At 45.7% G+C, this 27,937-nt stretch overlaps 2 protein-coding genes across 6 annotated transcripts in view; one reads left to right on the plus strand and one right to left on the minus strand.

Annotated features, from left to right (window-relative positions):
* Positions 1-1,642: 1,642 nt before the first annotated feature.
* Positions 1,643-9,808, minus strand: LOC309332476 (cystatin-F-like). Its single transcript, XM_081845700.1, has 4 exons — positions 9,549-9,808; positions 5,555-5,727; positions 4,653-4,775; positions 1,643-1,807 (listed from the first exon to the last, which is right to left on the minus strand). The coding sequence occupies exons 1-4, from the start codon at positions 9,622-9,624 to the stop codon at positions 1,730-1,732; spliced, it is 450 nt and encodes a 149-aa protein (XP_081701826.1). The 5' UTR covers positions 9,625-9,808; the 3' UTR covers positions 1,643-1,729.
* A 7,818-nt stretch (positions 9,809-17,626) lies between these two features.
* Positions 17,627-27,937, plus strand: part of TMOD1 (tropomodulin 1) — a 41,461-nt gene continuing 31,150 nt past the window's right edge. Inside the window, exon 1 of one of the 5 annotated variants that reach the window (XM_081845463.1) lies at positions 17,627-17,859. The gene's annotated coding sequence lies outside the window, so the exon portion shown is untranslated. Of the gene's footprint in view, positions 17,860-18,129; positions 18,308-26,935; positions 27,081-27,937 lie in introns of those variants that run through there. The other 4 variants (XM_081845462.1, XM_081845459.1, XM_081845460.1 and 1 more) reach the window with 4 other exon arrangements.

Genomic DNA, 27,937 nt, shown 5'->3' on the forward strand with positions numbered 1-27,937 from the left:
GAAGAAGGCGGGCCAGGCAGGCCAGGCCGCGGCGCCTCAGGGAGGGAAGGAGCTCCTGAGGGAGAAAGCGGGCCCTGGCGGATTTACGTATAAGCTACACAAGCTATAGCTTAGGGCCGCACTCTCTTGGGGGGGGGGGAATTAAAGGGGAAAAACCTGGATGTACATTTCCAAAATAGAAGATAAAAAACAAATAAAATAAAACCTACACCCAGCAGCAGTGTTTTGTTTTTTGTAGGCTCCTGTGATGTAAGTCATGGGCCCCACCTCCTCCCTAAAATATCCCTGGTTTGCTCATTTCTACATATAGGGCGCCTACATTCTGCATGGACTGGTTGCACGGCAACATGTGCAAATGGCTTGAGATACCTATTGGGTCCATAAATGACCATATAGCATATATTCTGTGATAGGAATTTTGAGGTCTTAAGATATAATGTTCATAAGCGTACCAACCAAGCACATACATAGATCAGCACAGGAAGACCGACCTGGAACCATTTTGATTCCTAAACTGAGCAAATGTTTTCTCTGCAAGGTCAAAGTGGGAAACCTTCCATTGTCTCTTTCCTCACAAATCCTGTCTTAAGGGCACATTTAAGATATGAATAGGGTGTGAGCCTGTGACCTGGCCCAGGAACTACCGGTTACAAAAGATTGGCCAGGCTCCCCAGGAAATCCAATCAAGTAACCTGCCAGACAGGAGATAACTACACGAGAAAAACAACATTCAGATTTCTGTTTTAGACCGCCTTTTCTGTGATGTAGGTATGATGTATCTGGGGGTGGTCTTAGGTTACAGCCCTTCTGTGATGTATGTATGATGTTTCTGGGGGTGGTCTTGATCTACAGGATGGCAAATTCAAAAGTCTTTATAAGGCCTTGCGCACCATTTTTCTGGGTTCCTCTTCCTCTCCTGAGGGTGAGAGGAGCACCCTCTTGCAACAGATCAATAAAGATCAGGCTTACTAGCTGCTTTGCTTCTCAATATTCTCTGGTTGGCCTCTGTTATCTTCTCCTACCAATAGGGAACCTATGTAAGGACTCTATATGGGCTCTTGGATACCCCATAAGGGAAAAGGGCAATTTTTGTTTACAACACTCCCTAAAATATCCCTGGTTTGCTCATTTCTACATAAAGGGTGCCTACATTCTGCATGGACTGGTTGCACGGCAACATGTGCAAATGGCTTGAGATACCTATTGGGTCCATAAATGACCATATAGCATATATTCAACACAAAAAACAGCGACAATTTGTTGTTGACAAAGGATATATAAAGAGCCCCATTACCTTCAGTAGCTTAGGGCCTCATCAAACCTAAATCTGGCCCTGCCTGCAACATTTCTTTTCCTTTTTTTATATAAATCTTTTTTATTCAGTCTTCTATTAGCCCTTGTAAAAGGAAGAGGCCGCTGGCAGGAAGGTTAACAGCACTTGCTTATATCTCCTTGGTGTGCTGCCTGTTTATTCCTTTGCTTGACCCCTGCCCTGTTTGGTGTATTTGCTTTTAGCCACACTGAATCTACTTCCTCCAGTTATGCCACCCATTTTGCAGTTTCTCTCCCACCCCAACATTTGCCTGACTTCACCTCTAGGGTGCAGAATTAATCAGCGACAACCCAATTAAACCACATACAATTCTTTACAGACCAGCATCTTTACTGACGATTTTGTCGCAGAACAACATTTACAAAAACAGAGTCCATTGCCTGTATAAGGGGGAGGTTATTGACAGAGGGAAACTGGGACTTCGACTTGATGCAGCCAGGGGGTGATCCAAACTTCAAAATAGCAGCTGAATGTCTGAGAAGGGGGAAAAAGGAGAAAAATGAATATTAAAATCAGCCCAGTGTCGAAATCTAGAAAGCTGACCTGTGTCATTATCCGATGGCTTGTTCAATATCCTGACCAGGTATTTCAAAAAGGAACTCACAGTTATTCCACCTTCCTCTTTGACAACCCCAAGGCAAGGAGATGTGGTCGCAGCTCCTGCAACATTCATGCGCAACTCCCTACTCTGGCCTCATGCCCAACGTGATAACGGACAGAGGCCTCTTGCAATGCTCTGGCTTATGAAACGGCAGTCTTTCTTGAAGTGCTTTCGCTATCTGATAAGCTCCATATATTAGTGGGGAAAGGAAGAGTCAGCAAAGGAAGAGCAAAGGAAGAGTCTCTCGCTGCTCTCATGATGTTGCTGCACGACTTCTCATGCTGCACAGGGAGAGGTCCCAGGCCACAGGAGCAACGAAGGCCACACTCCTTTGACAAAGTGCCTTCTGTGGCTTCGTTCTCCAACATCAGTAGGGCCTGCCCCTGATTGACCACCAGCAGCAACCATTTCAAATTTTCCACAGTGCCCTTGTACAACTTTCTCCTACACAGTCACCCCAGAGCATTGTGGGAAATTCATCATGACCATTTGCAGCCACTCACTGCTTGGTAGGTGGGGGTAGAGGCTCAGGGCAGGTGCCAGAAGGTGTCTAGTGTTGATATCAGGCCTGGGCGCAACATAACTGTGCTGGTCCAGGGGGGAGGTTACCGTGGGGCGAGGTCCAGGACCTGAGCTGAGGGTCAGCAGACAGTCCTCCACGGGCGAAGCGGGGTCCACAGCGAGAAGCCGGGCAAGGACAGGAACTCTGGGGGAACAGGACTGGATGCTGGCCAAAACAGCTCTTCAACGACGTTGCTCCCGCAACCTGGGACCGGGCTGACTGGCCTTTATCCTCTCTGAGGCCAGGGACGGTCCCGGCCCCCAGGAGACCCGCCTCTCCTGGCCTTAAGGCGAGCACTCCTCCTGGGAGAAACCAGTTCCCTTCGCCCCTCTGCCCTTCGCCTCTGCAGTTCAGGAGAGGCTGAAGGGTTACTGGACCCAGGAGGAGACTCACCTGTAGACACTGAGTCCTCAACCACCTCCAGAGCCAGAGTGGATTCACCTGGTGCCTGCTCCTGAGGATCTGGCACAGGTGCAGGGGCTTCAGAATCAAGTCCCTGCCCCAGCTCAGCTGGCCCTGGAGGCGGGGACTCCAGTGCAGGCTGGGATTCCTCCGGTTCAGCCTCTGAATCGGATTCCCAGGCCATCACAATAACTAATGCAGAAACAGGACGGAGCAGGGTTTTTTAAAGCCAGAACTTGCTGGAACTCAGTTCTGGCACCTCTCAAGTGGCACCATTGCCATTATAATAACCAGAGAGTTCTGGCACCTCTTTTTTCTAGGAAAAATTAGCACTGGGAAGGAGCCATAGTATAGGTTCCTCTCACATTGCCCAGTGCTTCTTACATTACCGAAGGTATTGTGTGAAAGATACAGTCGTATCTTGGTTTGTGAATGCTGTGCGAGTCGAACATTTTGATCCCCAAACGCTACAAACCTGGAAGTGAGAATTCTGGTTTGCAAACATTCTTTGGAACCTGAACATCTGGTGTGGCTTGCACGGCTTCCGATGGGCTGCAGCCAATTGGAAGCCGCGCCTTGGTTTCCAAATGTTTGGAAGTTGAACGGACTTCCAGAAAGGATTCCGTTCGAATTCCGAAGTAATAATAATAATAATAATAATAAGTACCACTGTATTTTTTAAAAAGCTCCCAGATTTGAAGGTGGAAGGTAATGTCGAAGCTCTCGGACATTAAGGCTCCCAACATGTAACAAAATTTGCACCATCAGGACCTTGGAGAGGTAAGAATCGCAGCTGTCTCCCCAACGTGAATTTTGCATGCTATACATTTATGCAATGAAACACATCCAACCGCCTTGGCTCATGTGCTGCATGAACCAAGCATGTTCTCTGGCCCTCTTTGCCATGTGTATGAGTTCTGCAGCACACCAGTCAATGTGAAAAGTGTTTCCTGAAGAGAGAATTTGAAATCTACAGTGGTTTTTTTACACGTGGCTTCCCTTATCAACTTATTGAATTATAACTGGGATGGGGAATCTGTGTCCATCAACATCTGGAGAACAATAGGTTCTCCCCACTGCCCCATTTATCACTCCCAGGAGTAGGTATGTCAGTTTATTGCAGCAGCAAAAACAACAAATTATCGGGGCATCTGAAAAACCAGCAAATTTGGTTATGACATAAGCCAGCCTTCCCCAGCTTTCTGCCCTTCAGGGTTTTGGTTTTTTTCATTTTATATTGGTCACCGTGCTTATTTTACCTACATTTAAGTTCTAAATATAATGTTTGCACTTCTAGACTCATGGACTTAGCTACGTCACCAGTGAAGAGATACCAATATGCATAGGAGTCCATTCCTAGGGGCCAAGGTCCCTTTGGCTCCCCTAATAAAATATTTGAGGAGGCCAGGCCCCTCAAAGTTGATGGGCAGTGCCATTCAAATGATGTGGTGCGCCACATCATGTGTTCAGTTATGTGGGGCAGGGCCTACCTCCCCGCCCCCCATTTTATTCAAGTTGGCCTCCCTGCAATATGGATAGCACATCAGATCCTGGCTGAATCTAGACACATGAGGGGGGGATTTCAGGAAAATGTGTTGTAAACCTCATAATGTGAAATCACGTTGCCAAAAGGCAGAACTCCACAGCGCCATCTGGTGTCACAGCGTTCTAACACATTTAAAACGATTTTTCTTTACTAATGTAGCTCAGTCCCCTGTAAAGTTCCACATTAGTCCATTAGGAAACCATCTTACTTGTCTCAATGTCTTTTTCACCTGGAAATCACATCTGTCCAAGTCAGGCTCTGGATGTATCCTTTTGCTGCATACTGTCCGGCAGATATCGACATCAATTTTGTATTTCACCCCTCTCACAACCTAGAGAAAACAATTTTCACTAAACCACACATAGCAAGGACAAATTGGAGAGACAGAGGGAACTTCTTATATACCGGGGGAGCAGGAAGGGAAGATAATCGTTTTTTCAAAAGCCTTATATTTCCACACACACACCCCCCCCGAGTGGGAGGCATATTGCTATGGCATGTCGGTGCCTGTTGTTTGTATATTCATCCTACTGTTATCTCTGATTATTGGTTTTGAAGGACAAAAACCTGTTTAACCTTTTTGACCAGAGACAACATTGGGAGAAGGTGATGAAACAGTGAGGTTACTAGTTGGGGTTCAATTTGGATCATATATAACCTCTTAAAACAGCTGCATTGGTTGCAGCCAGTTCTTTGCTGCGCCTAATTCAATATGTTCGTGTTAGTGATTAAAGGCCTTAACAACTCAGGCCACAAATACCTGAAAGACCGTCTCCTTCCCTATCAACTTTCTCTGGTGTCAAGATCAACAGAAGGGGGGCAGCAGAAGCTCAGGGTGGTGGCAGCCCAGAAGATGGCATTCTTTGTGGTTGCAGGAGAAATGTAGACCTTCCAGAAGGGCTTATTTAGCCATCAGCAGAGCAGCAGCTGAACCAAGATGTAAGTCATAATAGCTCACTTCAACAGTGTGACTTTCAGACGCACTGCAGTGATATTTCCACTTGAGTGTGAAGTGACTTACAGGAATATTTCATCTTGCATGGGCACCAGAAAATGACAGGTTTTGTTTCATTGCTGAATTTGTTGCCATAACAGCCGGAGTTTCCTTACCTGCCTCATGGCTTTGTTTATGCGAAATTCTCTGAATAGAAAGATGTCATTTGAACTGTTGTTGTATCTGTAAACACCAAACCTAGCAGCTCTCTGAACTCCTGGGTCGTTGGTCTTGACAGCGATAGGAGATCCCGGTTTTATGGCTGAATGAGGCAAATGCCTCTTGCTACCTGTACAAGAAAAATTCACAAATGAATAGTTATTTAGAAATTTTGTCCAGCGGACACATGGAAATAAGCTTGTGACGTATCAGCTAAGTTCTCAAGGCCAATTGATGGCACGGCAGAGGAACTGTTTTTTTGTCGCAGTTCCATGTCAGACTGGTCATTTGTGCAGAGAGAAGACACACAAGTTGGGAGAATGGCCGATGGCTCCAAAAGCTAGAGAGGCTACCGGGAATGGACAGATCTGTCAGCTTCAGATTTCTCTATTTAATAACAATTAATAATAATGATTCATCATTTGAATGAAAGAGAGGGCAAATTTGACCACAACACAAATTACAATTGGAGTCAGCCCCTGGGAACCAGGCAAATAGTTTTGTGAGAGAAATGTGGCCCAGAGCTGCTTGTTTTGTTTTTAACTACACAGGGCTTTGTGGGTTTGCCCAAGGTGTTAGCTTGCCATTCATTTGAAATACAGTGATCCCTCGGGTTACAGATGCTTCAGGTTACAGATGCTTCAGTTGACAGACTCCACTAACCCAGAAATAGTACCTCGGGTTAAGAACTTTGCTTCAGGATGAGAAGAGAAATCGTGCTCTGGTGGTACGGCAGCAGCAGGAGGCCCCATTAGCTAAAGTGGTACCTCAGGTTAAGAACAGTTTCAGGTTAAGAACGGACCTCCGGAACAAATTAAGTTCTTAACCCAAGGTATCTCTGTGCAGGCAATGGCTGGTTTGATGTGCGCCTGTGCGCCTGTGCATTGCATCGACCCCACAAGTGGACAGAAAAGGAGTCAGAGCAGGGGTAGAGTGCTCTCTGCTGATGCTCGCAGGGGTCTCAAACACAACTCTCTTGCAAAATGGCCATCACCTGTAGTCCCAACACACCAAGATCTACCTATTGGTGCCTCCAACTTTATTGAAGAAGCTTGCTGTTTGGCGAACTCTGACTGAAAAACCGACAGCTTTCAAAGCTGATGTCGTATGAGGGGACACCAGCAGCTTCTTCCTTTCTCTCACAGTTGAAACCCACTCTGTGGTTTATCGTTACTCTGCAATCAGCAGTTGACTCACAGGACACGACAAGAGAGCGTCAAAACTGCAAACTTCCCCCAAAGGAAAGCTTGATATGGCAGTGCATTTAAACAATAGGTCAAGTTTCTGGCAGGACTGTGTGTAGCTTATGGACACATGGTGCAACTCACAAAGTCCTGGTTTTGCAACTGTGTGATGAAAAAAAGCAATTGTCTGGATTAATCATGGTAAAAATTGTGCAGTTTCTCTCCCTTGAACAGTACGGGCCGGTTCATACGTTCATATTAACCACGTGATCACTACAAGTACAGATTTATCATGGCTAGAGAAATCAGGTGATACATGCATTAAAGGTAAAGGGACCCGTTAGGTCCAGTCATGGACGACTCTGGAGTTGCGGCGCTCATCTCACTCTATAGGCCGAGGGAACCGGCATACAGCTTCCGGGTCATGTGGCTAGCATGACTAAGCCGCTTCTGGTGAAATAGAGCAGCGCACGGAAACGCCGTTTACCTTCCCGCCAGAGCGGTACCTATTTATCTGCTTGCACTTTGACGTGCTTTCGAGCTGCTAGGTGGACAGGAGCTAGGACTGAGCAACGGGAGCTCACCCTGTCGCGGGGATTCGAACCGCCGACCTTCTGATCGGCAAGTCCTAGGTTCTGTGAACTAGCTGCACACAAAAGCAGGGACACACTGAGTAGCCTCAAACATGACACCACACATGCTGAGCAGCACCTCCCTTGGCATCTGTGTGCACAATGCAAACATTTGTAGGGACATTCCTCCAGACATTTGCCATGTGTCCATGAATGCCAGGAGGGGGGTCACTTAGCATGCACAGTATATGGGGGGGATATACACTCTTGTTGTTGTTTAGTCGTTTAGTTGTGTCCGACTCTTTGTGACCCCCTGGACCAGAGCACGCCAGGCACTCCTGTCTTCCACTGCCTCCCGCAGTTTGGTCAAACTCATGTTAGGAGCTTTGAGAACACTGTCCAACCATCTCGTCCTCTGCCGTCCCCTTCTCCTTGTGCCCTCCATCTTTCCCAACATCAGGGTCTTTTCCAGGGAGTCTTCTCTTCTCATGAGGTGGCCAAAGTATTGGAGCCTCAGCTTTACGATCTGTCCTTCCAGTGAGCACTCAGGGCTGGTTTCCTTAAGAATTACATTGTGCTATTCACTCAGCAAGTGTGTCTGAATGTTGCACACTGTGAATGTGTGTCCAAATCACTCAAAGTGGAGACGTTTATCCCAGTCTGTATGTGCATTGGACTTGAATTTTTTAAAATTCTTGATGCTTTTATTGTTGCGTTGATTTGAGATTTGCTTGTAGAAAGCATTTCATAAATGGAATGAAATAAATAATCTACCGCACTTCAGAATGTGTGTATAGCTCTGTTAGGGATAGACAGAAATACAATAGAGGAAGAGCAAAAGAGGAAGTGGTTCCGAATTCCACACACATTCCCAGCAGAGAAGGCTATACGCACATTGTAAAGAGTGAGAGGGGAAGTGGTTTGAAATTTCACACACATTCACAACATACTGAAGGCAACTGGATAACTGGATGCCTATGGGGAACTGAGAATGGAACATGAATGATGTGTTCATTCACAGTGGTCACTGTGATAGCAGCAGTTAGTTAATAGGTCCATCTTCTTCCATGCTCTTCTCTTTCTGTCCCCCTTTTCTTTTTCACTCTGAACGCCAAGCTGAGCAAATTCTCAAATATTCCCACCCTTTGGCTGGCATCCCACTGCTAGTATTAAAAATACAGCTCCATATACATCAGTGCCGCTCCTTCCAGAAATGTTGAGAACAGCTGCATATTTATTTTACAGTAAATAACCTTGAGAAACACCTAAAACAACACCCCCCCACACACACCAGTGTTAAACAAATATTGGGAGGGAGGGAAAACACCCTTAGCTTCTACGCTACTCAGAATATAAACCACAATGGAAAAAGAGAGATTTCGGTTTATCTAACAGCAGGCATTTTGTGAGACTCTGTTTTTTCTGTGCATTCATGTCTGAATAAAGAGAGAACCTCAACATTAATTATTATTATTAATAATATTAAAATTTGTATACTGCTCTTCATCCAAAGATCACAGGGCAATTCACAACATAAAAATGAAAAAAAGAGAACACAAAATGCATAATAAAAACCAATAGCCCCCCTCCCACTTAAAGTTTTCAGCTCAGATCTTGAACCTTTAAGCGCAGCCTGGCATCCAGCTATTTAGCAAGAGAAGGTTTTCCAAGCATGGAGATGTCATGGGCTTGGGAAGGGAGTTCTGTGTGCTGAACCTCTGTCTCAGAGGGTTTGCAAAGGAGCATCAGGTGGCGTCTGTAATCCCGTTTCCAAATAAAACACTGGAAAATCTAAAGTTGACCTACCAGTAACTGCTACTAAGAAACCTTGCAACAGCCTCTCTTTCACAAGGGTGTTACAGTCCTTGATTCAATCACACACACTCTCCACCCAGTGCAACCCTGTTTCTTAGACTTAATTAAAAAGTAGTGGTCTCAACTGATAATGGCTGCGTACACAACATACATTTAAAGTGCATGGCTTCCCCCAAGGAATCATGGGAACTGTAGCTTATCCACCACAGAGATGCAATTCCCAGCACCCTTAAGAAACTACAGTTCCCGTGATTATTGGGGGGAAACCCATGTACAGCATTTTAAATGTGCTTTAAGTGCATTGAGTGTAAACACCCAATATTGTACACACACACATGCAAATGCCATGGGAGAATACTAAAGCTATTTTCTGATCTTACCAGCTGAAGTCCTGGCCACATCGCAGAGAAGAAGGAAGCAAAGAAGAGACATTTTCCTCCACCCGGTGGACACCATTTCTACCTTCCTAGAGTAATCAGCAGAGACGAAGGCTGCTTGACTCGAACACTTGCTTTTCTGCACCTAGCAGAGGAAGTGGGGTTTCCACTGTCTGTTCAGGAACTCTCATTGGTCAAGAAGAGCATACTGTATAAAAAACCCTCGATCGCTATCTCCTGTCCCGCTCATTGGCCCTTGCAAAATCTATTAGCAAGTTTCTTTTTGAAGAACTCTGGGTGATGTTAGCACTTAGTGCATGTCAGGGAAATGCCATCAGGGCCGGAGGGAGAGAGCGGGCTCCGGAGGGGTCCCAGAGAGCGTCCCGGGATGGGGAGAGGCAGCCCATCTTCTGGGGTAGAGAATCAGCGTAGCACCAGTGGAGAAGGGGGGCAGATGGGGGAATTGGCAAGGCGGTCCCATGACTCCTTGCCAGGGACCAGCGGGGAGAGTAAGGGTCCTCCGCTGCCTACGCCCTCCTTGCGCAGGAGGCTTTCGCGCAGAGAGAGTAAGAGGAGACTAGGCGTCAAAGAGCTTCTTTGCTGGAAGAAGTTCAAGAAATGCCCACTGACGGATTCTGCCAGCGATTGAGACAGCCACGGGTGAGTGGCTGTCCGGACAGAAAAGGTTCACTCAGGCAACCCAGCCAGGTGTTGCACCGGTTTATGCACGAGCAACCCCTAGAACCATTTCAGTGCAGAATAGGGTTTGTTTGTTTGTCTGTTTTTAAAAGGGAAGTCAGATCCAAAATGAGCAGGTAGAAGGAGTAAGAGGCTATTCAGAAAGAACATCAGGAGGAGTTCAATCATTCAAGTCATGCAAAAAGTTGTGCTGTGTTAGATAATAGAAAAGGGTGTAGCCCAGACCCTGACCAAGTATACCCATTTCTCTTTCGCCCTGCCAACGACCCTCCCTGCAGACTCCACTGCTCCTGGTATTCACCAATGCTTCTAGAACGAAGGAGATAGTTCTAGAACATGGTTCTACTCCTGTGGTGCTGCGATAAGGGTGGGAAGCCAGAAATATCCAAGATGGCATTCATAACATGGACCTTACTGGAGTCAACATGGATGTGAAATATTTGTGTCCCAAATGCACAAAATTATTAAAGCAGTTTCGAAACAGAGAAGTCTTCTGTCTAGGTACCTCACTGTAATGAGAGGCAGCCACAAGAGATACGAAGGAATTATGAGTTCTCAATGTTAAGTTGTGGGTGAGCGTATCAGACGACACAGCGATTCTTCAAATACCTCTTGTTTATTCACAGGCCAGAACAGAACTGACAAGGGTTCAGCCAACCTGCTTATATAGAGCACCACTACAAAGCAACAGTAACAACTTTCTGTAACTATCCAATCACTGAACGTCACTTTCAATTCCTTATTTGCATATGCAGACCTGAGTGAAAACTATTTACAGTATCCCCCTGCTGGCTCAGGGTGAGAACTTCAGTATGTAACACTCAACTCTCCCAAGATCCCTCTTTCCTCAAAATCCCAGTCCTGAGGAGCTCCTCCCACTCTGCGTCGATTTCTAAAGGCTGTGGGATTTGACACTCACCAAGAAAGGATTATGCGCACATACAGAAAAGACATAGGTGCATTGTAGCCGCGCATGCTTTGAGCATGAATTATAATAACATGCCACTCGGCAATTGTAAATTTTCCTATAAGACCACTACTAGCGGTGGGCAAATCTGCCAATTTCTGTTTCTCTCACTCTCTCATTTTCATGTTCTTAAGTTCTCCACATTTCCACATCAGTTTGCAAATTGTTTTCTCTCTCTCTCCAAAAAAAGTCATCTTGAAAAAAATGATCAGTATTTTTGTGTGAATTTCTTTTACTGTGCACATTTCCCCCCAAATTCTCCAGCCAAGTAATGTGTACGAAAAATGCAAATAATATGGTGAATTGTGCATGAAAATGCATATATTACTAGAGGCTCTCTTGCTGATCTTAAAAGAGTGGAGTGACTCCCATGATCTTTCTTATTACAGTGGTACCTCAGGTTACATACGCTTCAGGTTACATATGCTTCAGGTTACAGACTCCGCTAACCTAGAAATAGTGCTTCAGGTTAAGAACTTTGCTTCAGGATAAGAACAGAAATCATGCTTTGGTGGTGCGACAGCAGCAGGAGGCCCCATTAGCTAAAGTGGTGCTTCAGGTTAAGAACAGTTTCAGGTTAAGAATGGACCTCCGGAACGAATTAACTACTTAACCCGAGGTACCACTGTATTACACTTCTCTCTCTCCTCTACAAAGAATACAGGCAATTTTTCTGAAGCCATGCTGGCTCTCCTACAGGACAAGTGAACCAATACATTATATGCTCAGTTGAGGCAATCACCATTCACCAGGGGGCACTATTACCCTTTCTAAGAAACTTGGTTCAGGACCATCCTTGACTCCAAGTTCTTGTTCTGGGCTCTTCTGCTCCCCAAAAGCCACATTTTCCGAACCTGTTTTGTGCGTTGCGGCCCTCTATGGTTCCATACCTATGGGAGTTGCTTGCTGTTCTTGCATTCCATTGTATTTCAGATCGACAGTCGTGTTGCTCATTTTAAAAAACTCACCCATGGACCCTTCATAAAACCCACTCCCTCTTTCCAGAAGAAATAAGGAAAACACCTGGGCTCTGCTTGCTTCCCTCTTCCCTATATTTTGGGGGCATTGTTAGACTGCAGCTATTTGGACTGGACTTCATTTCCATGTCTAGCTAACTATGATTCAGCGATCATCAATCCTGCCTCAGCTCTATAACCCATGCAGGTGGCACGCTCTTAGTCCATTGCTGCTCTAAAGGAGGAGGGAGATGCGCTTCTGGGGAAGCAGTGGATCTGTGTCAGTTGCTTTCTAGTGGTGAAGCTTTTGCCAGATTGTGACAACCGGTCTCAGAAGGGAGAATAGCACCTTATGTGACTTTTCTGGTGGGTCTGTCATTCTCTTACAACATTCCTCCCCTCTCAGGTGAGCAAAGGAAAATCTGCCCCGTGGTCCTTACTGACTAACACAGCCAACAACTCGGCCTACTCAGAAGCAGGTCAAAGGGACTTCCTCTCAGGTAAATGTGTTCCTTCCTGCCTGCACCACTTGCCACCTTGCATATGTAGTAAGGTTAAAGCTTACTGGGAAAGGAGGTTTAAAATAACCTTTGTGGGGGAAGAACCCAGAAGCTTTTCTTTTGGGAATTATAGGTACAGAACTACCTAAATGGTATAGAAATTCATTTATGTATGCGACTACAGCAGCAAGAATGCTACTTGCCCCAAAGTGGAAAGAAGCAGAAGTCCCAGCAAAGGGAGAATGGATACAAAAACTTATGGAATATGCAGGAATGGCAAAACTTACCAGAAGAATAAAAAATCAAGATAACAAACTTTTTATAAAAGAATGGAAATGGTTTATTGAATATTTACAGATAAATTGCAAACAGATAAAAACATTGGCAGGATTATTGTAATAACCTGCAGTTTCATAAAACTATATATTTAAGACGCAGGTGGCGCTGTGGTCTAAACCACTGAGCTTCTTGGGCTTGCCGATCAGAAGGTTGTCAGTTCGAATCCCCACATGAGGTGAGCTCCTGCTGCTCTGTCCCACCTCCTGCCAACCTAGCAGTTCAAAAGCATGCCAGTGCCAGTAGATAAATAGGTACTGCTGTGACGAGAAGGTAAACACTGTTTCTGTGCGCTCTGGTTTCCATCACAGTGTTCTGTTGCGCCAGAAGCGGTTCAGTCATGCTGGCCACATGACCCAGAAAGCTGTCTGTTGACAAACGCCGGCTCCCTCAGCCTGAAAGCAAGATGAGCGCCGCAACCCCATAGTCGCCTTTGACTGGATTTAACCATCCAGGGGTCCTTTACCTTTACCTAGATTTAAAGTAGATAAGTAATTGAGCAAATTAAGTGAATTTGGATATGCAGAAGATATTAAAAAACTAATTTAAGGAACTGCAGTAAGAGGGGGAAGGAAGTCAAACTCTGAAATGTTAAAATGTCTGTAAAATTAATGAAATGTATAAATTTGCAAAGTATATATATAAAAACTTGCTACCTTGCATCTAGCATGCAGGGACCTGGTGGAGGATGGAAGTGACACAGAGGAAGAGTTAAGAGACAGGGGAGAATGGGATAACCCCAAAACCCAAAACCTTGAAATTACAAGTGCACGTTACACAGCACAGTGGCATGTAATTGATTTAGAAATGCTTTTTGCATTCTTGCTGAAAAGCGGGTTTTAGTGCTGGGGGGGGGGGGAACAGTGGGGATAACCCCTAAGCTAAATAACAGCACAGGGAGTGAACTAAGTGCATGAATAGTTGCGGCTAATCCTCGGCTAACAGAAGATCATATCTTCTTACTTCTCTGAAATCCTTTGCAGCCCCACATTTCTAACTTAATAGGTGGTTGCCACTTCCTAAGCAAACACTTTCTCACAGCCACATGCCTAAACCACATCCTAATGCCAATGCAGACTGCCCTTTGTTAATGATGAGCATGTTGACACTGAGCAGGCACCTGATTCTGCTACCTCTCAGTCTCGGGGTTCTCCCAGATGGGGGATGAATATTGCAAAATGATCATTGGCAGGTGACACAATTTTCGGTAACTTTTCGGATTTCCCACCCAAAATGTAAATCTGGATTACCATTCTTTTGCTCTATAAGACTCACTTTTTCCCTCCTAAAAAGTAAGGGGAAATGTGTGTGCGTCTTATGGAGCGAATGCAGGCTGCGCAGCTATCCCAGAAGCCAGAACAGCAAGAGGGATTTGTTTTCACTGCACAGCGATCCCTCTTGCTGTTTTGGCTTCTGAGATTCAGAATATTTTTTTTTCTTGTTTCCCTCCTCCAAAAACTAGGTGTGTCTTGTGGTCTGGTGCGTCTTGTAGAGCGAAAAATACAGTATATGGCTGGGGGTGGGGGAAGGATAGTGGCTGGCATTTTGATTCCAGCAATGCTGTGTGGATGCTGTGAAAAGCCTGCATGCACAAGAAGCATAGATACATGTCTGGATTAAGCACTTGACCACCCATGCTGTCTCCCCCACCAGTAATAGCAGAGCTAGGGAACCTGTGGCTCTCCTGATGTTGTTGGACTCCCACTAGCCCACTAGCCCACTAGCCCCAGTCATCATAGCCAGTAAAAACTCCTGGATCATGTGCCTCATGTTTCTGTCGCTCTAAGGATCCTTCTCTCTCAATGCCCAGTGTCCAGAAGCTGAGCTAGCTGCTCCAGCACCCAGAGCGGCACACATGCTGTGCACCCAGGGGTGGGGTTAGCTGCCCGCGGCTCAGGGGGTGTCACCCGCGGCGAGTGTCCCAGGAGGGTGGGGTGGTAATGTCACCCCGCCAGGGTTGACACCCGGGGCATGCCGCACTCAACACCCCCCTTCCTCCACCAGTGCCAGGATGGAGTTTGGGGCACTATAAAATACCAAAGCCTTAATCATCAGGTCTGGCCCCTCGCAAGACCTGTGGGTCCATTTCTCTCTCTCTCACACACACAGAGCCCCAGGAAGTCTTCCCGCAAACAACCAGATCTTCCTCAGTTTTCTATCCCTTTCCTGTATGTCTCTCTGTGTGAATTTGATTGTGCCAGGATGTCCTCAAATTAGATGTGTTAGTAATACGGTGAGAGCAATTTTCTGCTTCAGATTCCGTTTCCTGCGCTCCTGTCATAGTCATCCCTGATTGCCTCATCTCTTCGTCTCTCGAAAGGTCAATTGTCCTCTGCCTGGAGCCAATGATGGATCACAGGGATGCTCTGGGAAGATCACACTAGGACTCAGGATTTTAAAACCTGATTTATTATTAGATGGTGTTGTTAATTGGAAGACAATCTTACTCAGCTACGAGTGATCACCAGAGAAGAAGAGAAGGAGATGGAGAAGGAGAAGGAGAAGAAGAGTGTGATCATAATCTTTCTGGAAATTCTAACATTTTAATTGCATGGAGCAAGCAAAGCAGGTAGCATTTAAATAACAGTTGCAAATATTAGACACGGCTTGCTTTTTAATTTTTGTTCTTGAGAATCCATGTGGTAAAGTCGATGAGATCTGGGAGGAACCCATCTTCAATCCCTGCTCAATCATGAAGCTCCCTAGGTAACCTTAGGCCAATTGCTCTCAACTTAAGTTTATATTATAGGCTGATTGTGAAGACAAGATGGGAGATTAGAGAAAATAATTCATTGGAGGGTATGTTAAGAATAAGTTTTAAAAAAAGGTAAGGGACCCCTGGACGTTCAAGTCTAATGAGACTAAGGAAGCCGGAGTTTGTCCACAGACAGCTTACCAGGTCATGTGGCCAGCATGGCTAAACCACTACTGGCGCAGCGGGACACCGTGATGGAAACCAGAGTGCATGGAAACGCCGTTTACCTTCCCACCACAGTGGTATCTATTTATCTACTTGCACTGGTGTGCTTTCGAATTGCTAGGTTGGCAGGAGCTGGGACAGAGCAACAGGAGCTCACTCCATCACAGGGATTCGAACCGCCTAACTTCTGATCAGCAAGCCCAAGAGGCTCGGTGGTTTAGACCACAGCAGCACCCGCTCCCCTATGTTAGGAATATAATGTAACTATCAAAACTTCTTTAACCCTCTGTTGAACAAATAAATAAATCTAAACCTGGGATCAACTGCACCACAAAAAGTCTTATATATTTCCACCAGATATTAAACATAACTCATTTGCAGATTAAAAATCATGCCTTCACTGATAATTTTCCTTTTCCAGTAAAAATATATACACTCAGATCAATGGGATCAACAACACCTCAGATGTAAGGAAGAACAAATAGTTGATTAAAATTGGTGAAGTTTTGGTGGGTGGCAGATCGGGACTAAGTGCTGACAGTCTGCAAACGACAGGAGTTGTTCTAACAGATTGCGCTTTTACAGAAGCCCTTTATTGTATTTTATTCAACTGTAGTTAAAAGCCACAGGAGCAGAAAGGAAAAAGGGGGAAATGGCGCCCCTAGAGGTTACACGGATAACGACAAACTCCGCGGCTGTTTGTTTTTTTCCTTCAAGGAGTTAAATAGCCACTTCGGTGTTTTTATTGTCTTCCGGGAACCACGTGCGTTTCTCCCGGTTTTTCTAAACGCCCCTTTGCACACTTACGATTTGCGGCATAGATAGGCTCGACCACGCGGTTGCCATTCTGTGCACACCTAAAAGTGGCGGGGAAGAGAGAGATTGAGGTCTGTTGCACCCGGGGCGATTTGTAGCTTCGATGGGTGGGTATACCCTCCCCAGCAGGGGTGCCATTTGGGGGGGGCAGGTAATCCCCGCGTAATTAAGCACATGACGCAGCATACACACACTTTTTGAATGCTAATGTCCATCAACTTGGGGGGGGGGGTGGCTCCCTCAAATAATTTATGGGGGGGCAAAGGGACATCGGCCCCTAGGAGCTCCTCAGGCATGGGCGTAGGCAGGGGGGCAAATCTAAATCAAGCAAATAAATCAAAGCACTTAACTAAAAGCAGAAACCGTAGAGTGGTTTGGAGAGATTTTTCTGCGCCGTTGGAGGCAAAACAACATTTAAAAGAACTTGTGGACACATTTCATTCCGAATCTGCTAGACAGAGGATGATGACAGGTGGGTGTCCTACCCCCCCAACATAAATCCTAGCTACGCTAGACAGAGGATGATGACAGGTGGGTGGGGGGGGGCAAATCTACATCAAGCAAATAAATAAAAACACTTAACTAAAAGCAGAAACCGTAGAGTGGTTTGGACAGATTTTTCTGCGCCGTTGGAGTCAAAACAACATTTAAACAACATTTAAAAGAACTTGTGGACACATTTCATTCCGAATCTGCTAGACAGAGGATGATGACAGGTGGGTGTCCTACCCCCCCAACATAAATCCTAGCTACGCCCATGCTCCCAGGTAACAGTATAAGAGGCGGGTCTCGCCTCCCCGCCAGCGATCCACAGTGGAATCGTCGCCCTCTCCAGGCTCTCCTTGCCTCTTCCCACCCCCGGTGGCTGGGAAGAAGATCCACCCTTCTTTCCTCGGTGGATCCTGCCCGCCAGCCAGCCGGTGGGGGTGGGCGGCCTTCCCCTTCCGCCATCCTCTGGGCCGCATGACTGACAGAGGCGGCGGGAGGGCCCCCCCCCCGGCTCTCCTTTCCTGCGCAACTTTAAGAGCGCGCCTGTCTCCGGCGCGCGTCTCGGCGGCAGTCGGCGCGCGTCTTCCTGGCGCACCGCTCGGCAGGGCCCCGGCCTGGGAGGCGGCAGCAGGTACAGAAGCGGGCGGGGCGGGGTGTGGGGAAGCCGGGGGGGCCCCTCCGGCTTGGGACACCCCCCCGAACCCCACCTATGTCCGAGAAACCCGGCGGCAGCCCGCCAAGCCATATGTGGCCAAAACATCCCGCGGTCACCACCGGGGACCCGCCGGGCGCAGCAGCAGAGCGCCTATAAATAGCCGAGTCGTCGTCCTCCCTCCCTCCCTGCCGCTGTTGCCTGGAGGGAGGGAGGGAGGGAGGGAGGAGGCGACGCCCCCCAACGCGTCGAATTCGGGAGCCCCTTGGCTCGTGCGAAAGCAGTGGGGCCCCTGACGCGTGTATGGCAATAGCAAGACCAGGCTAGGCTAGGTTTGGTTGGAGTGTGGCAGGGCGAGACGCGCACCCAGAGGGAGCCTGCCTGAAAGTGGGACCCTGGAATGACAATACCCTTCAACATTTCTCCGGTAAAAATAGGAACGTCCTATTCAATTAATTCTTATTCTTATTTTATTTATGTCCACCCATCTGGCAGGGTTTCCCCAGCCACTCTGGACAGCTTACAGCACTTATAAAAACTTATTAAGGCAACCTAGTAAGATGGGCAGGCAAATAATAATAATAATAATAATAATAATACGTAATATGTAATAATAATTGCCTGCCCATCTTAGTAGGTTGCCCCAGCCAGTATAATTTCTTATCTCCTTGGTCCCATAACCCCATACCCTCTGACATTTCTCTGATGAAAATAGGGACGTTCTGGGATCAAATCAGATTCTGTAAATCCGGGGCTGTCCCTGGAAAATAGGGACACTTGGAGGGTCTGGAATGGTCTCCTTTCAGACATTTTATCCAAACTCCTCCTGGACCTCTTCAGGAAGCAACCTGGCGCCAAAGAGTTAGGCAGGTGACTCTCTTTCCCCCTCCCCAAATCCTCTTCTGACAGGGAGATAAGTGGGGCGGATGGGCAGTGGACGTTGCCACCTTAAAAGCTTTGGGCATTGCAAGAGACGAGCAAGCAGGGCCAGGAGGAAAGTTGTTGGCAACCCTTTTGGTGCCTCTGCCCAACTCAGTGCAAAGTTTCTCTCTGTGTGTGTGTGTGTAGAAGGGACACTTCTAAATAAATCTCAGCGTCCTGACAATAAGCTGGCCAATAATAGTCTGTTAACGTACAGTAACAACAGGCTTGAGAACTTGGGCGAGGGGACTCTGTAACTGCTTGGCATCCCAAAATGAGCAGCGGACCATGCTGAATTGTATGTTTCCAGCAACTTGTCTTGAAGCATGTTTCAGGTTTTTAAATCTTGTTTATGCACAGTAGGCTAGTTGTGCCCAGAAACCACGTGGCTTTGTGATGCATGTGAGGTACACATCTTGGGGCCCATACAGCTACATTGCTACTGTTAAATATGTTGCTTTGACCAGCTCTGGATGTGGCAGCGAATCCTTGGTTTTGGAAACTGTGCTGTTTGATGGACTTTCATCTTATTTTTCCTGACCCAGGAAGAGAAGAACCTCCTGTTCTTTATGCCAGGATTGGAGACAGTTTCTCTTTGCCTTTTTTAAAATTTATTCACTCCCCAATAACCTAAGACAGTGAGTCATGAAGTGGGTGGGTTGCCATGCTGCAAGAGGGAATGTTACGCAGTGAAATAAATGGTTGGCAGGCCAGCATTGCCAGTTTTCTCAGATGTGCTCCTGTTCATTGACAGTAACAACCAGAGCTGCCAGCTGACCAGAAGAAAACAGCCCAATTTGTTACTTTTGCAATAGGTAAAGGTAAAGGGACCCCTGACCATTAGGTCCAGTCGTGACCGACTCTGGGGTTGCGGCGCTCACCTCGCTTTATTGGCCGAGGGAGCCGGTGTACAGCTTCTGGGTCCTGTGGCCAGCATGACTAAGCTGCTTCTGGCGAACCAGAGCAGCACATGGAAATGCCGTTTACCTTCCTGCCGGAGCGGTACCTATTTATCTACTTGCACTTTGACATGCTTTCGAACTGCTAGGTTGGCAGGAGCTGGGACCAAGCAACGGGAGCTCACCCTGTCGCGGGGATTCGAACTGCCGACCTTCTGATCAGCAAGTCCTAGGCTCTGTGGTTTAACCCACAGCGCCACCCACGTCCCAAAAAAACACTTTTGCAATAGTGTTCCTTTAAAAAGGAGAACAGCAAGGGCATAAGCATTCTTGCCAGTTAACGTCTCCCAGCTGACCAAAGTAAAACAGCCTCGCTTACTCATATTCCTTTCTATTATTCCAGTTTCTGGATGCCCCAGAAGGGGAGAAAGCTCCTGTGCTCAGATCCCCCTTGTGGGTTTTCCATAGGTTGACCACAGGATGCTGGACTAGATGGGCCATCGTTCTATTCTTAGCATTTGCTTCATTTGCAAAAATCAGCAAACTTTTGTTTTAGGGCATGAGCGTAAACATTCTCACCTGCTAATGGCTGCAGATCACGTTACTGTTAAATGCATAGATGCAGGACCTGGAAGAATGGTTGACAACCTTAACAGCAATCTAGTGCACAGGAATTATAACCAGGTGGAGTTTTTTCCTATGGTGTAGACAAGCAGCAGGGAAATACCGTATTTTTCGCTCTATAAGACGCACAAGACCATAAGACACACCTAGTTTTTGGAGGAGGAAAACAAGAAAAAAAATATTCTGAATCTCAGAAGCCAGAACAACAAGAGCGAAAGCAGTGATCCCTCCATTTGCTCCATAAGACGCACACACATTTCCCCTTACTTTTTAGGAGGGAAAAAGTGAGTCTTATAGAGCAAAAAATACGGTACTTCTTTGCTGATTGGGTGTGTGTCAAACTGCTCTTAATAGCACCAGGACTGATAAAAAGAGGGCAAGTAGCAAACTCTCTTGGAAGCACTTTGAGCCTTAAATAAAGACAAAGATCTCGGGGGGGGGGGTGGCCTTGAGATGATGGAACCTTTCTTCACCTTCTCACTAGAAGGATGCTCACTGAGTGCGGAGGGGTATACTGTGCCATCTGAGCCTAGTGGTACAGGTGATCAGATGTCAAGCAGATAACAGAACCTCTCTTTTAATCTGCTGTAAATAAGAGATGTTCCAGGAGGTGCAACTATATTGTGTAGGACAGGGTGGATAAAAATCAATGATTTAAAAAAAAATCAAAATTGGATTTTTAAAATTTAAAAAGATTTTTTTTATTTACCGTATTTTTTGCTCTATAAGACTCACTTTTTCCCTCCTAAAAAGTAAGGGGAAATGTGTGTGCGTCTTATGGAGCGATTGCAGGCTGCACAGCTATCCCAGAAGCCAGAACAGCAAGAGGGATCGCTGCTTTCACTGCGCAGCGATCCCTCTTGCTGTTCTGGCTTCTGAGATTCAGAATATTTTTTTTCTTGTTTTCCTCCTCCAAAAACTAGGTGCGTCTTGTGGTCTGGTGCGTCTTATAGAGCGAAAAATACGGTAAATCAGATTTTTAAAATAAAATGCTTTTGGAGGAAAAATCTTTCTAAAGATAGTTTTCTATTTAAGTTACATTACAGTCCAAAGCATATTCATCAGGAAAAAGGATTTGTTTAAAGTTTTTCATGTGTGCTAAAAGTTTTTGTTTTTTAAAAACTGTTTAACCACATCAGTTAACAAACATGGATACATATGCTATAATGTCATTGTTTTAGTTAAATAAATTGTTATTAAGGAAATGGTTATTTTTCTCCTTCCAATAAAGTACAGCAGAAAAGTTGTCCAAATATAAACAGTTAACTTATTAAACCTCACAATAATTTCATAATCATCAGTCTATGTATTTCTAATACTAGAACCAAATCAGTAATTTTTGATATAACTGTAAAAACTACTCTGAAAATTTATTATTCCAAAAAGGAAACCTTCATGTGGTTGTAAATATTAAGATGATACCAGGAAGAATGAGACTTTCGGGGGGGGGGGCATGATTTGAATCAAGTCTTTCTGACTAGTGATTTAAATTGATTTGATTTAAATCAAATTCACCTTGTGTAGGGAGAACAAAATGTGCACCTGCCAGAGCTTCCTCTTCTATACAAATGTTTAAAGGGACATAAACTCCAGATTGTAGTAATAAAGACAGTGGGGAGGAATCCCCATTGTGACTGCAGCTACATGCTACCATTATGACATTTGCAGACGGTTTTATATATAAAATATGTGATGTTGTGGCTGAAAGGCTGAGATGGAAACCAGTGAGGTCTCTGCATTCCTCTCTCCTCTTTCAAAAACTCGATTGGTGGCCTTAATCAAACCACTCCATCTTGCTTTGATATAGGAACACAGTGGCGTAGCGTGGGTTGTCAGCACCCGGGGCAAGGCAAATAATTTGCGCCCCCTAACCCGTGGATTTGCGCCCCCTAACCCGCGGATTTGCCCTAACCCCAGGTGTTGCGCCCGGTGCGGCCGGCCCCCCCTGCACCCCCCACGCTACGCCACTGTAGGAACAGTAATACTGGGCTATCTTGTTTAGACTTGGAAGTTAAAGGAGATTCCAACTAAACACCAGGAAGAACTTTCTGACAGTGAGAGCTGCTCAACAGTGGAATGGACTCCCTTGGAAGATGGTGGACTCTCCTTCCTCGGAGGTTTTTAAGTAGGGATCGGATGGTCATCTGTCATGTATAATCTGATTGAGATTCCTGTACAGTGATGCCTTGGTTCTCAAACTTAATCCGTTCTGGAAGTCCGTTCCAAAACCAAAGCTTTCCAAAACCAAGGCGTGCTTTCCCATAGAAAGTAATGCAAAATGAATTAATCCATTCCAGACTTTTAAAAACAACCCTTAAAACAGCAATTTAACATGAATTTTACTATCTAACGAGACCATTGATCCATAAAATGAAAGCAATAATCAATGTACTGTACTATGAAATAAATAAGACAGTATTGTAGATGATAAAAATTAAAATTATTATTATTTTTCTTACCTGCACTGATGTTTGTCATTGTTTGGATGGGGGGCTTTTATCCATTTCTGCAATCACACAATCTGTCAGTAGCCGGACTGGGTTCCACATAGTCACAAAAACAAATGAACTGAAAAAGCCTCAAAAACAAAAACGCAAAATAATAGCGAAAACAAAAGCACCAAGCTTAATCCGTTACGGAAGTCCATTTGACTTCCGAAATGTTCAAAAACCAAGGCGCAGCTTCTGATTGGTGCAGGCGCCCCGGAAACAATAGCCGAGAACTGCATTGGACGTTTGGCTTCCAAAAATCGTTCGAAAACTGAAGCACTTCCGGGTTTTCGGAGGTTGAGAACCAAAGCGTTTGAGAACCAAGGTACCACTGTATTGCAGGGGGTATTGTATTGCGTTTGAGAACCAAGGTACCACTGTATTGCAGGGGGTACCACTGTATTGCAGGGACCAGGGTGCCTTCCAACTCTACAATTCTATGCTTGAGTTCATGCTTTTTTAGCTTGGATTAGTTGTGGGAGTTGTTTGGAGCAGGCTGTTCCACAGGCATCTTCTACTGTGCTTAAGCTATCCACTTGGCGGCAGACAGCGGACTGGATAGGATAAATTGATCTGAAAGGAAAGAACTAGTGCAGGCTTAGGAAAAGCGTGTTCTCCTTCATGGAGAGCACGTATTGCGGTGGGGGCAAACAAGACATGCTGGGAGGGTTAGTTTGGATGGCCACGAATCTTATTGGGCACCTCTTGGTCGTTGGGGAAAATTTGATGTTGCTATTTATGATTGACGGCCAACACTGTTTGCGTTGACCTTGCTATGCCTGTCATGGGGTCGTCTGCTTTGGGGCAGGAATTTTTCCATTTGGCCAGTGCCATTTGGTTTTTTGGGTGGCAAAATCGTCACAACTTGTAAGGTTGCGGTTAGGTAAAGGTAAAGGGACCCCTGACCATTAGGTCCAGTCGTGACCGACTCTGGGGTTGAGCGCTCATCTCGCTCTATAGGCCGAGGGAGCTGCCGTTTGTCCGCAGACAGCTTCCGGGTCATGTGGCCAGCATGACTAAGCCACTTCTGGCGAACCAGAGCAGCGCATGAAACACCGTTTACCTTCCCGCCGGAATGGTACCTATTTATCTACTTGCACTTTGACGTGCTTTTGAACTGCTAGGTTGGGAGGAGCAGGGACTGAGCAACGGGAGCTCATCCTGTCGCGGGGATTCGAACTGCCGACCTTCTGATCGGCAAGCCCTAGGCTCTGTGGTTTAACCCACCGCACCACCTGTGTCCCAGGTTGCGGTTAGGCATTGGTTAAATTTGGTTGGTGGAGGGGGTATGGTTGGCTGCCCCTCCAATGCTGCTGCTGCAAGGGTATTCCGTTAAAGGAATCCAGGGGCTTGCCATGCTCTTGTCCGAACCCCTGTCCAGGGGCTAGGGCCAAGCAAGAGCCCCTGGGAGCATTTGGGGAGAGGTGAGGGCCTGGCGCCCAGCTCTATTGTCTCCCCAAAATGTTTTCCCTTACTCACTTTCGCAGGCTTGCAGATGTCAGTTCTGTTCCTAACTCTAGGTGGGAACAGATTGTTGCGAACCAATGCCTAAGCAACCACTCACATTCTGTAATCAAGAAAGTTGTGGCCAAAAAATTATGCCAAAATCCTTAAACAAAAATTCTGTCTGAATTGTGTTTTATTTGAGGGTGGCTTGGGGAACTCGACACGCAATTGTTGCTAGACCACAACTCCCACCAGCCCCTTGATTCCCAGCCATGCTGCTGGGAGCCCAGCAATATCTGGAAAGCTACAGGTTGCCCCATCTCCGCTTGAGTACCGGGTGGGTGATACTATAGAGTTTGTTTTCTTTTCTTTTTTGCTTCAGGCAAGACTTAAGCTTCCCCTTCCCCCTGGTTGGTTGGTTCCCTTCATCTATTAATAAATAATAATAATAAAGAAAGGTGTTCAGGGTAAGAGACAAAAGATCCTTTTAGGATAACACTGAGCTTCCTGGAGCAGAGATTTTCAAACTGGTCTGCGGCCCAATGATGGTCCATTCAGGTATTTGGCAGAGAAGTTGTGAAATGGTTTTCTAGCTTTCCTATCTACCTACCTATCTATTCTGATGGTGGAGATTGGTTTTGACCAAGACTTACAAGGTCCTGGTCTAGAACCATCTTCAAGAGTAGCCCTGATAGGAGGTTACTGGAACATGCAGAACAATGGTTTGGCGCAATCGTTACCATTGATTTGTGTGCTCATCTGGCAATCGGGTCTTGCAGGGTTTAAAATCTTACCAAACCTCTTTGATCACAGAGATAATGGTGGGACAAAACAACTGCATGTGTGTGCCCAAGGAACAGCAGTGTCTCTAGTTCGGCCTCGGTCCTGTATACCTGAAGGAGCGTCTCCACCCCCATCGTTCAGCCCAGACACTGAGATCCAGCACCGAGGGCCTTCTGGCAGTTCCCTCATTGCAAGAAGTGAGGTTACAGGAAACCAGACAGAGGGCCTTCTCGGTAGTGGCACCCGCTCTGTGGAGCACCCTCCCATCAGATGTCAAGGAAATAAGCAGCTATCTTATCTTTAAAAGGCATCTGAAGGCAGCCCTGTTTAGGCAAGTTTTTAATATTTAATGCTGTATTGTTTTTAACACTCGATTGGGAGCCGCCCAGAGTGGCTGGGGAAACTCAGCCAGATGGGCAGGGTATAAATAATAAATTATTATTATTATTATTATATTCTGGGCAAATCACCTCCAGCTCTCTCCAAAGCCATTATTTGTCTTCAGCCTTTAGTTTGATTTATTACAGCCATTGGCCCATATCGAAAACAATACATCAAAATTTATCCATAAACAATACAATTTAAACAGTTAAAATCCAAGTTAAAACACCCATATAAAACCAATTTTACTTCAATTAAGTAAACACTATACACAGTAAGCTCCCTCTATGTAAACCGAAATTCAAATCCCTCGGATTTTGGGAGATATTATTATTATTTTTATATTCTGGGCAAATCACCTCCAGCTCTCTCCAAAGCCATTATTTGTCTTCAGCCTTTCTTTGGCTTGTCGTACAGTTTTGTTCCAGCCGGGAGAAAGGGGAGAAGCATTTGAAGCAGCTGCAACTCAGATGATTTATGAGATATTTGCACCATTTAAAAATCATTGCTCTGTAACTTACGACTTGTTTTTGCTGAACTTATGTGCCGGTGTAGTGCCCTGTAAATCAAACTGCTACACAGCGTTATGAAATGCAATGCTGGGGTTTGGACAATTGAGCAGTAGAAGGACTTTTTTCTTTGCTTTTTTCATCCATTCTGGCAGTTTAAAAGCAGCCCTCTTGGATTTGTTGGGATGCTTTCTTTTTCTTTTCATTTAAGCTCGAAAGCTGCTGCCCTCAATCAATGGGCACCACAGTTCAAGAAGGACACTGGCAAACTGGAACGTGTCCAGAGGAGGGCAACCAAAATGGTCAAAGGCCTGGAAATGATGCCTTATGAGGAACGGCTAAGGGAGCTGGGCATGTTTAGCCTGGAGAAGAGGAGGTTAAGGGGTGATATGATAGCCATGTTCAAATATATAAAAGGATGTCACATAGAGGAGGTAGAAAGGTTGTTTTCTGCTGCTCCAGAGAAGTGGACACAGAGCAATGGATCCAAACTACAAGAAAAAAGATTCCACCTAAACATTAGGAAGAACTTCCTGACAGTAAGAGCTGTTCGACAGTGGAATTTGCTGCCAAGGAGTGTGGTGGAGTCTCCTTCTTTGGAGGTCTTTAAGCAGAGGCTTGACAACCATATGTCAGGAGTGCTCTGATGGTGTTTCCTGCTTGGCAGGGGGTTGGACTCGATGGCCCTTGTGGTCTCTTCCAACTCTATGATTCTATGATTCTAATGGAGTGTTACATTTCTACATATAAGGCGTCTTGGTCAACTAAGACCTTCCTGGGGCGCAAGCTTGGGCAGCGTGTCTAGAGATCCTGGGCTGCCTAGATTACAAGACCTCCATCTCAGCCTCGCTGATGTGGTCCAAAAGAAAGCAGAACAGTACGTTTGGCACCAGCTTGGCTGCAGGAGTTGCTGGAAGGAGGCCTTCAAGGCGCCATCCAACCATTGTAGGGGCTCCATTCCAAGTTAGCCTTTTCTTCTCCCGAAGATATCCTGCAAGGCAGCAGAGGTTTAGGATTAAGGCTGGGCGATATCGGCCTTAACCAACCTTTCAAAATTGTGACGTATCAGCAGCCAAACATCATGATGTAGTGATAGATCACGATGTTGAAAAGCAGAGGGAGGAACAAGCTGGGCTGATGCAGCCAGGGTGGATTTGATTTAAATCAAATCGATTTAAATCACGATTTAAATCACTAGTCAGTAATACTTGATTTATTTTTTAATTTTTTTACAGAAAGACTCATTCTTGCTGGTATCATCTTAATATTTACAACCAGATGAAGGTTTCCTTTTTGGAATAATAAATTTTCAGAGTAGTTTTTACAGTTATATCAAAAATTACTGATTTGGTTCTAGTATTAGAAATAGTTTTGGAGGGGGGGGAATGCCCCACAAATAACCCAGAGATGCATTTTAAATAAAAGCACAATATCCCGGTTTCCCTTTTTCCTCCCCTCCATCTCCTGGAGAACAATTAAAAGTGGTGTGTGTGGATAGGTGCAAAAAACAGAGTCCTGTTTATATTGAAAATAAAATAACTGCACAAAAAGAATTTTACAAGGTGGGTGTGAGGGTTCCCCTGTTTCTCAGCACTTAAAAAAGTGTTGTAGTCCTGTGTCTTACCAACACCACCATGTTTTCTGTGAGTACCCATGCAATCCACACTGTAGGACATAATTTCTCTGGGCATTCCAGGATGTGTGATGCAGCTGAAAAGCAACGGAGACTCTCAGAGTGCACAGAAAGTCATCCCCACCCCTAAATTTCAGGAAACTTTGCCCATCCATCCCAGAGTCATTGGGGGTATCTTTGCCTCCCCCACAAATTGCCAAATGACAACAAACTGTACTGAAAATTGCAGCGCAGGAGTAATAACTGTAAGTTAATCAATCTATTGTTGATTCAATTCTTTAGTAGAGTTGAGCTCTGGCAACTGAACCAACTGCGAAACCAAAAATGGGCCGGATTCAGCTAAATAGTTATGCTAGCGGGAGTCAGTGCAAT

Source organism: Podarcis erhardii (assembly GCF_964252035.2).
Source record: "Podarcis erhardii genome assembly, chromosome: 17".
In the NCBI taxonomy this organism is placed as follows: domain Eukaryota; kingdom Metazoa; phylum Chordata; class Lepidosauria; order Squamata; family Lacertidae; genus Podarcis; species Podarcis erhardii.

What these genes read in the sequence shown, in the direction of transcription:
- LOC309332476 (XM_081845700.1), bottom strand. Translation starts at nt 9,624, where the DNA reads ATGGTGTCCACCGGGTGGAGGAAAATGTCTCTTCTTTGCTTCCTTCTT. An exon ending in TGTGGCCAGGACTTCAGCTG is followed by an intron (nt 5,728 to 9,548) that starts GTAAGATCAGAA and finishes TTTCTTGTACAG; the next exon opens with GTAGCAAGAGGCATTTGCCT. An exon ending in TAAACAAAGCCATGAGGCAG is followed by an intron (nt 4,776 to 5,554) that starts GTAAGGAAACTC and finishes TGTTTTCTCTAG; the next exon opens with GTTGTGAGAGGGGTGAAATA.